The 10,259-nt window shown below is 41.7% G+C and overlaps 1 protein-coding gene across 3 annotated transcripts in view; it reads left to right on the top strand.

Annotated features, from left to right (window-relative positions):
• Positions 1-971: 971 nt before the first annotated feature.
• LOC110536548 (laminin subunit alpha-1) overlaps positions 972-10,259 on the top strand; it is a 79,985-nt gene continuing 70,697 nt past the window's right edge. For all 3 annotated transcript variants that reach the window (XM_036934849.2, XM_090189380.1, XM_036934850.2), the window contains exons 1-3: positions 972-1,241; positions 8,490-8,660; positions 8,866-8,978. In XM_036934849.2, coding sequence (XP_036790744.2) covers positions 1,175-1,241; positions 8,490-8,660; positions 8,866-8,978 — 351 coding nt within the window. In that variant the 5' untranslated portion in view covers positions 972-1,174. The remainder of the gene's footprint in view (positions 1,242-8,489; positions 8,661-8,865; positions 8,979-10,259) is intronic.

Genomic DNA, 10,259 nt, shown 5'->3' with positions numbered 1-10,259 from the left:
TGTTTCTTGTCATTGTTGGTAGCTGGCCATGCTGAATGACAACAACTCAAGGACTTCTGCCCCATTGAAGAGTACAGATCGGTTTTGTGATGTTGTCAGCTAAGCCATCTATAGTAATTGAAAAGTTTAAAGTAGTAGTTGAATATTGGTTAAAAATACACTTTTTTTGGAAAGATGTATAGATAAATGGATCAAATGTTCCTTTTGTTTTCGCTGTGAAATCCACAGGTATAAATAACTTCGTTTTGTTTTGCTTTGTTGAAATTAGTCTGGAAGACAAGTTTCCAATGTTTCATACATTCATAGGCTTGTATTAAATGTTAAGTACAGTTGGTTGTGATTATTGAATGCCCTGCATAACTTTGATGGGAAAAGGCACCTACGCTTTCCATTCCAGTATCACAATCATGGTTCAATATTTACATGGACTTTAGTGTATTATCAGCAGAATAACAGTATCTGGTGTACTGTAGGCTACTGCTATGTAAATCGCGCAGCGTATACCTCTGCTTGTATAGAGGTTAAACGGCTACTTTTTTACAAGTTGTACTATTTGGTGTAATAATCCAATTACAACGACTGCTTGCCAAGTTGTGAAGCATAGTTGAATATCCAAACTGCATGATATATTTTATGTAGGATGTTGACATAATTAAATCATCAAATAGACTATAGGCTGATAGGTAGACTACATAAAAAAAAAAAAAGTGGCCTTCATTTAAAAAAAATATTTAAACCGTTTCAAATTTGGTGCAAAGTTTTTGTTATTCTAAACCTTTCTAAAATAAAAGTATCATTAAACACAAAACAGTGTACATTTGTAAAGGTCAAAACCATCTTAATTTGTAAAGAGTAGTTGAGAGTAAAAGGCAGCAATGATAAAATCTCGACAAATTTGGTCAACCCCCCTACTCCTCACCAAATGGTGCGGTCCAGCCAGGGACTTTGTAGCGGGACGAAAGAAAAACGTTGAGACAAAAGTTAGCTGAATGAGTGAGGGGAGAGAGGAGAGTGGAAGAGGGGTACACGCTGAACAGATGACAGAGAGAGACCATAGGCGAAACGAATGTGCATGACAACTTTAGGCTATAAATTCCTGTAAAACATTAGAAAATATATCCCTAAATTAATATTGGAGACATTTATTAGAAGCCGAAGTCCATCTGTGTTGTGAATGATGAGGCTCTTATGCTGTGCAATTGTGCTGCTATCTGCATCCTCCGCGGAGTGCCAGCAAAGAGGTGAGCTGGAAATAATCTCTTTCCTATTGACTGCATTTTCACTCTTTCAGCACGAGGTCTCAATGCGTCCGAGTCAAACCATTGTTTTATTTTTTCTTAAAGCAATGTATGGGATATGCACTTTAATTTATGTAGAGCATGAGTGGAAGTTTAGGAATAGTAGATGTATCTTTGTTGATAGAACGCATTTTGAGTAATTACTATTTTACTGTTCTTTACATTTGCCAGTTTAAAACAGAAATAGCCTAATATGTATTGCATAAATTGAGTGAAAAGTAATTGGTGTCTTGGTGTTGAAATTGCGGACAATAATTCAGCCATTAATTTACAATTACAAACAGGAGGATTCTAAGTTATTACAAACTATGCTATCCAGTTTTAATACAACCAGTTGCATCACCAGGAAACTAATATCACTGGCCAATCTACATGATAGTTACTTTGTTAAACCGTTATTAGTTCTCTCACCTTGAGAGAAATTCCGGGCCATTGTCATTGAAATGATTTACAATTGCTGACGCCTCTTTCTCCAAAGCACAGTCACGCTAACATGCTAGGGTCGCCTCAAGGCCCAATTCAATTCCTCTAATTGTAACAACAATCATCAGTAGAAAATGTTTGAGGTGCAGATTTTAAGCTTCAAATAGACCAACTTTCATTACATGTCTCCTCTCCTTTTTAATTTTTTTTTTTTTTTACATTACATTGGAATCAAGATCAGATGTTGATGTGCTGTGTAACTTGTCCCCCCATTCAATTCAATACATTTAAGGAACACTTTTAATTGAATTGATATTCTTGAATACTGAATACTGGCTTGCTTGTAAGAGGCTTCTTCTGAAACGTAATTGGAGAAGCTACCTATACTTGTTGGCATAACCATGTTGGGGATCTTCATGTGCCACAATTACATATATTAAATTGTAGGGCTGTCAAACGCTAAATTTTTTAAAATCAAGTTAATTGCATGTTTTTCTGTAGTTAATTACTGTACGAATAATATATATATATATATATATATATATATATATATATTATTTGTAATTGTTCAAATTTGACCCTAATTAAATGCCCACACCAGTTTTTCAAACTAAAAGACGATGGCCAGAGCTTACCCATGGTGTTGCACAACAATGTAAGTCAATCAGTCATAGTTTTAGTCAAAGTATGATATACTTGGGCTTGAAGTGACAAACCCGAACTGCCCGCTTCGTGCAAATTCGTACCGATGCCTTGTCTTTTCCTATGAAATGAGGTGTAAATTATTTTTATCCTACGTTTCGTTTTAGGGCTGGGTTTTATTTAAATGGTACCACCCACCATCATGGCATTGTTTATTAATCAGAAACACCTGTAAAGTACACCAGTCACTGAGCAACAGATAATCTTTGGCTATAGCAAAGATGATGGATGGTACAGTGCATTCGGGAAGTATTCAGACCCCTTTACTTTTTTCACATTTTGTTACGTTACAGCCTTATTCTAAAATGGAGTAAATAGTTTTTTCCCCCTCATCAATCTACACACAATACCCCATAATGACAAAGCAAAAACAGGTTTTTAGATATTTTTGCTAATGTACAATAAAAAAACAACTGAAATTTCACATTTACATAAGTATTCAAACCCTTTACTCAATACTTGGTTGAAGCACCTTTGGCAACGATTACAGCCTAGAGTTTTTGTGTGACTCTACAAGCTTGGCACACCTGTATTTGGGGAGTTTCTCCCATTCTTCTCTGCAGATCCTCTCAACCTCTGTCAGGTTGGATGGGGAGCGTCCCTGCACAGCTATTTTCAGGTCTCTCCAGAGATGTTCGATCGGGTTCAAGTCCGGGCTCTGAATGGGCCACTCAAGGACATTCAGAGACTTGTCCCAAAGCCACTCCTGCATTGTCTTGCTTAGGGTCATTGTCCTGTTGGAAGGTGAACCTTCACTCTAGTCTGAGGTCCTGAGTGCTCTGGAGCAGGTTTTCATTAAGTATCTCTCTGTACTTCATCTTTCCCTTGATCCTGACTAGTCTCCCAGTCCCAGCCACTGAAAAACATCCCCACAGCATGATGCTTCACCGTAGGGATGGTGCCAGGTTTCCTCCAGACGTGACGCTTGGCATTCAGGCCAAAGAGTTCAATCTTGGATTCATCAGTCAAGAGAATCTTGTTTCTCATGGTCTGAGAGTCCTTCAGGTTCCTTTTGGCAAACTCCAAGCGGGCTGTTATGTGCCTTTTACTGAGGAGTTGCTTCCATCTGGCCACTCTACCAAAAAGGCCTGATTGGTGGAGTGCTGCAGAGATGATTGTCCTTCTGGAAGGTTCTTCCATCTCCACAGAGGAACTCTGGAGCTCTGTCAGAGCGACCATCAGGTTCTTGGTCACCTCCCTGACCAAGTCCCTTCTCCCCGATTGCGCAGTTTGGCTGGGCGGCCAGCTCTAGGAAGATTCTTCGTGGTCCCAATGTCACGGCCGTCGAAAGAACTAGACCAAAGCGCAGCATGGTGAGCATACATATTCCTTTTATTTAGGATGACGCCGACAAAAACAATAAACAATACAAAACAACCGTGAAGCTTAAGGGCATGTGCCACAAACAAAGTTAACTTCCCACAAAGAAAGGAGGGACAAGGGCTACCTAAGTATGGTTCCCAATCAAAGACAACGATAGACAGGTGTCCCTGATTGAGAACCATACCCGGCCAAAACCTAGAAATACAAAACATAGAATGCCCACCCCACATCACACCCTGACCTAACCAAATAGAGAAATAAAACGGCTCTCTAAGGTCAGGGTGTGACATCCAAACTTCTTCCATTTAAAAATGATGGAGGCCACTGTGTACTTGGGGACCTTCAATGCTGCAGAAAAGTTTTGGTACCCTTCCCCAGATCTGTGCCTCGACACAATCCTGTCTCTGAGCTCTACAGACAATTCCTTCAATCTCATGGCTTGGTTTTTGCTCTGACATGCACTGTCAACTTTTGGACCTTATATAGACAGGTGTGTCTTTCCAAATCATGTTCAATCAACTGAATTTACCACAGGTGGACTAAATCAAGGATGATTTAAGGATGATCAATGGAAACAGGATGCACCTGAGCTAAATTTTGAGTCTCGTAGCAAAGGGTCTGAATAGTTATGTAATTAAGGTATTTCATTTTTTATTTTATTTTTTATTATCAAAAAATTCTAAAAACCTGTTTTCAGTTTGTCGTTATGGGGTATTGCGTGTAGATTGATGAGGAAAAAATATTTAATACATTTTAGAATAAGGCTGTACCATATCAAAATGTGAAAAAAGTCAAGGGGTCTGAATATTTTCCAAATGCACTACAGCTTTTGAGCCATGGAGCAACGAATTGCAGATGAACAGCAGATGAACAGCAGATGAACAGCAGATCAACAGCAGATCAACATTCGGTGTGTGTGTTCCCTAGCACTTTTCCCTCAGGGAAATGATCAACCTCGTAGGCTGAAACTACTGTCCTTACTGCTGCTGATCTGACTACTGGGACTGCTTGGTCTGATCTGCCTAATTATTTGAAGTAAAGAAGGATTATAAATGTAATCACAAACCACCCTCTCATCTCAATTTTCAAGGCGTCAGTATTTGAAATAAATGGCTTACTCTGTAGGCAGATGCAATAGTGAAATTGCACATGTTTCTTCTGAGTCTGATAGCCTATGATAGCCTAAGACATGTAGGCTTTGGTTAAAGTCAAAATCCCACAGTGGTGCGGTGCTATAAGTGAAAATCCATCTTTCTCTCAGGTGCAGGGTGAAGATGCTAAATGGACCCCTCCACACTGCCTTCTACCAAAATGTTTTATGGCAAAGTGGTGCTAACTTTGTTACGTGACAATACACACTGTAAAAGTCAGACACAATCCCAAAACGTGACAATCCTCTCCAATCTGACATTTCTTAATTTGTATACTAGACTAATATTTAGAGGTAATAATAACCTGAATAATATCAATGAAATGCTACTGATAATAATAAAGTGTAATGGAAAATAGGGAAGAAAACCCATGTGTTTCTTTTGAGTCTGATATGCGCCAACCCCCCCGCTCGGTGACCCTGTACATTGGCCATGAAAATGATCATAACCTCAAATTCCTTCTTTTTTTCTTCTCAAAGTTGCCAAAAGAATGAGTCAATGAAACCAGACCATAGTCACTGTGTCGGGTTTTCGAGACTATTGACTGTGAGGGGGAGGTTTACTCAGAATATTAAGAACAATACATTTACATTAAACTCCCTGTCTTAAGATTGATATTTTTACAAAAATATATTATTTACTCATATGTTCCACACACAGAATGCATTGATCAGTTAAAATATTTGTAATGTTTAATCAGTTCACCATCACTATTTACACAACATTCTTTGCTAAACCGAGTGCCCTGAGCGTTGAGTAACGCGACCTGAACTGCTGAACTGGTAGCTGGCTAACATCTTCAGCCACGGACAGCATTTTTACCTTATCAACCCAGATGCTATCTACCAGTGAACTGTTGAAATGTTAGTCTTTTGTGTTCAGTGACAGTGGCATTCCAAAGATGGCAGGCGCTCAGCAGAAGCCGCTCCTGGGTAAGGCTGATGAGATGACCTCTGACCATTGGGGGCCTGCTCAAGGCCCCAGTCAAGGCCCCAGTCAATCACGGGGCCTTGTTATCCAAACATTGACCAGGCCTCACTGACTGACTGATGTCTCTTTCACACTAATGAGCTGAGCTGTATAATCATTTGAGGGCTGCTTATATCTCTCCTTTAATGGATTTTTTTTTGGGGGCGGGGGGGTTAAGTGCCTTACTCAAGGGTAGAGCGACAGATTTGTTCACCTTGTCGCCTCCAGAATTCAAACCAGCAACCTTTGGTTACTGGCCCAATGCTCTAACCTCAAGGCTACCTGCCGCCCCACCGTACCCACTGACCTGGTTACGCATCCACCGTAGTTGCTAAACTGTGGGGATATAGCCATTTAGTTCACATCACATCATCTCAAGCAGTTTAGTCCAAAAAGCTGTATAATGTATGATGTCAGATAAGCTGATGAAGCTAATTATGGGGCTAATATTGCAGTTAACTCTAATAAGACATGAGGATATTAAAGCATTAATATAGCATTAATACATTAAATAAAAATGACAAGTAGGACAAGGATGCTAGTTTGGCTTTGATTTCATTTTCCGCCACATGCAAGCGTTCACCATGGAGCCCAGATTTGGTCGGCAGATGCAGACAGATGATTAAAGCATCCCCAGTGCAAAGGAGCCCCAGGAAATAGGCGTAAGAAGCCTGAAATGACCACAAATCACCACATCTATGGGTGACATCAGTGTCTGACTATGTGCCAGTCAGCCATTTAGTAGCGCTGATTAGCAGTGTGCTGTTACATCACGACTAGGTGGTGATTTATTGACTGATGGTCCCTGTCCACAACCAGTTGCTGTGTCAATAACATCCCCCCGGGCTGTCACTGTGTCACTTACCTTCCCACAGTTATTTGCACCTGGTTAGATCATGTCAAAGCTAGGTACTGTAAAATAACCCTCTCCGGGATTAAGACTACCATGAGCCAAAATATGAAAGATTGGGTTTCACTTTCACAGGATCAAATCCATCGGGATTTGAGATTTGGCTCTGATGTTTTAAAGTCAATTAACGCAATTTATTTTTAAACAAGGAAAACATTGTGAGTTTGGTGGTCAGAGAACATGGTTGAGGTTTCTTTCATGACAAACCATGACCAGGATGGTTTCTAAGATTGAATAAAATCCTTTTTAAGGCAAACTGTTAAAAACATTATAACAAGCTAATAAATAGTCAACACGAAAAGAATAATTGCTTTCCAATCCACTCTCCCTGCATTTCCCCTTTACAGCCCACAGTGCACAGGGGTCAAGCCTCTCTGTCAATGAGAAATCAGCAGCCACCGAACGGCAGACAGACATGTAGACAGATGACAGTCAGTCATCCCAATTTCACACTGTCTTGCCGAACCGTACTGTACTGTCTCGTTACCGATCAGTGGGTCTGACTCTGAGACAGTCTACCACTCGTCTGGTCAGATGTCTCAACCGTACTGTACTGTCTCATTACCGATCAGTGGGTCTGACTCTGAGACAGTCTACCACTCGTCTGGTCAGATGTCTCAACCGTACTGTACTGTCTCGTTACCAATCAGTGGGTCTGACTCCAAGACAGTCTACCACTCGTCTGGTCAGATGTCTCAACCGTACTGTACTGTCTCGTTACCAATCAGTGGGTCTGACTCCGAGACAGTCTACCACTCGTCTGGTCAGATGTCTCAACCGTACTGTACTGACTCGTTACCGATCAGTGGGTCTGACTCCGAGACAGTCTACCACTCGTCTGGTCAGATGTCTCAGTGCTGCTATGTCATTAGGCTAACAACTCCAGTTTCCTGGAGGGCCTCTGAAGGCCTCACCATCACTGTTCACAGGAATGCTTTGGGACCATTCAATTCAATAGGATTAAGTCGTAGGCCAAGCTCACAATGGCCACCTTCTCCTGGGAAGCCTACATATGTTTTAGATTTTAGAGAGGAGATGTATTGATGTCTTTGAAATGCCAGTAAAGATCCCTTGTAAGAAAGGTTTAATTGTGTCTGGAATGAAGTTCTGCTCATGAACAGCTTGTTTACTAACTATTAATAAACAGTGTAAGCATAATTTGTTATGCATTAGTAAACATGCATAAAGCAGTTATTAATCATGACCAACAGGCCTTTAAAGTTAATACTTAAGGTTAAAAAATAATAAAATGATAAGCATCTTATAATCAGACAGATTTTCTGACTTCTTCAGTTTAAATCTGTTACCATAAGCCTCCTGACATCTCAGTGGTGGAGAGATGCTTTGGGACAAAAGGCCTTGTAGCCCAGAGGGTCTGCGGGTGGTTATCACAGAGCAGCCCACAACAGCACCCATCAATGGTCCATGTAAACACGTGGGTGGAGTTTTTTTTGGGTAGGGGGGGGGGGATTATGAGGATGGGTCTGAATTGGTGGTGGGAGGTAAGGAGGAGTTGAAAGGGAGCGATTCAACTCCTCTTTTGTGGGGGTGAATTGATGGTGTGTGTGTGTGTGTGTGTGTGTGTGTGTGTGTGTGTGTGTGTGTGTGTGTGTGTGTGTGTGTGTGTGTGTGTGTGTGTGTGTGTGTGTGTAAACAGACCATGTACTGTGTGTGTAGATGTCATGGTCTTAAACCCTACTGGGTCTCCCCCAGGTCTCTTCCCCGCCATCTTCAACCTGGCCAGTAATGCAGAGATCACCACCAACGCCACCTGTGGAGAGCCTGAGCCAGAGATGTACTGTAAACTGGTGGAACACGTACCAGGACGACGCATCCGCAACTCCCAGTGTCGGACCTGTAATGCCCAGAGTCAAAACCCCAAAGGTACTGGAGTTAGGACCCTCTGGGCGAAGGCGGAGAAGGAGAGGGAAGCAGTGTCTTAACTCTGTTATGACTACTGGCTAGTGCTTCAGACAGTTTGACTTTCTACTGTCCCACTATCTTTCAGTTACAGTATCTGTCTGAAATACTGTACTTCTTGCGTGGATTCCAGGCATTCATTTTATTGCTTTCTCTTGATTTTATGCAGAGCAACATCCAATCACCAACGCCATTGACGGCACCAACGGGTGGTGGCAAAGCCCCAGCATTAAAAATGGCAGACAGTTCCACTGGGTGACCCTCACACTAGATTTACACCAGGTAGGAACCTCCAGGACTGTCACTGGTTTAACGCTGCTACGGGCTGTGAACACACACACACGGTCACGTGATTCCCAGATAATAGTTAGTTACTGTGTGTCTGTGGTCTGTACACTTAGAAAATAGGTGCTATCTAGTACCTAAAACAGTTCTTCAGCTGTTCCCATAGAGGAACCCTTTGAAGAACCCTTTTTGGTTCCAGGTAGAACTATTTTGGTTTCATGTAGAATCCCTTTTGGGTTCCATGTAGAACCCTCTGTGTTCTACATGGAAAAATAGTTCTACCTGGAACCAAAAAGGGTTCTACCTAGGTTCTCCTATTAGGACAGCCAAAGAACCCTTTCAGAACCCTTTTTTTCTGAGTGTAGTTCAGCAATTAGGAAACTCACCCTTGAACCCCACCACTGTGAGACCCTACCTCCACTCTCACTCACTGTCTCCTCAACACTCCACTATGGCCTGTACACAGTTACAGGCAGTGGAGGCTACTGAGGGGAGGACGGTTCATAATAATGTCTGGAAATCACATGGTTGATTCCATTCCATTGACTCCATTCCAATCATTATTAGGAACCGTCCTCCCCTCAGCAGCCTCCACTGGTCACAGGCCACTGCTAGACCACTACTGCAATGGAGGTCCTATTTATTGCCTGGATGGCCTGTCGCTCCCTCCGTCTCTTTTTATTGCCTCTTCTTTCTCACACTCTCTTGCTCCACTCTTTCCGTCTCACTCACTGTCTTCTACAGTATCTCTCTGTCTCCTTCTCACTCTGTCTGTCTCCCTCCCTCCTTCACCTTGTGGGGTTGACTGAGCTGAGCCTGCTACTTTTAAAATCATTTTTCAACAGGCACTCAAAACAAGACACGCTTTCACTGAGCCACACACACATACACACACACACATGTTATGTTCTTCTATCTTCTTGGGGACCTAAAATGTATTTCCATTCAAAATCCTATTTTACGTAACTCCTAACCCTAAACCTAACCCTAACCTTAACCTGTAACCCTAAACCAAACTCCTAACCATAAATCTTACCACTAACCACTTACCCTTACCTTACTCTAATTGTAACCTAGCCCTCAACCTAACCCCAAGCTTATAATATCCTTTGTCCTCATGGGGATCATTTCCCTTGTTTTAGGTCCTCACGAGGATAGAAGAACCAACACACATACACACTGGGGATTAGAATGAACTGCAGTCACACAGTATATCTCTGGGGATTAGACTGAACTGCAGTTACACAGTATATCTCTGGGGAATAGACTGAACTGCAG

This window comes from Oncorhynchus mykiss, chromosome 11 (genome assembly GCF_057628025.1).
Source record: "Oncorhynchus mykiss isolate SJ-2025 chromosome 11, ASM5762802v1, whole genome shotgun sequence".
In the NCBI taxonomy this organism is placed as follows: Eukaryota; Metazoa; Chordata; class Actinopteri; order Salmoniformes; family Salmonidae; genus Oncorhynchus; species Oncorhynchus mykiss.
Note: the sequence above shows the minus strand (reverse complement) of the source record. Positions and strands in the feature narration are given on the sequence as shown.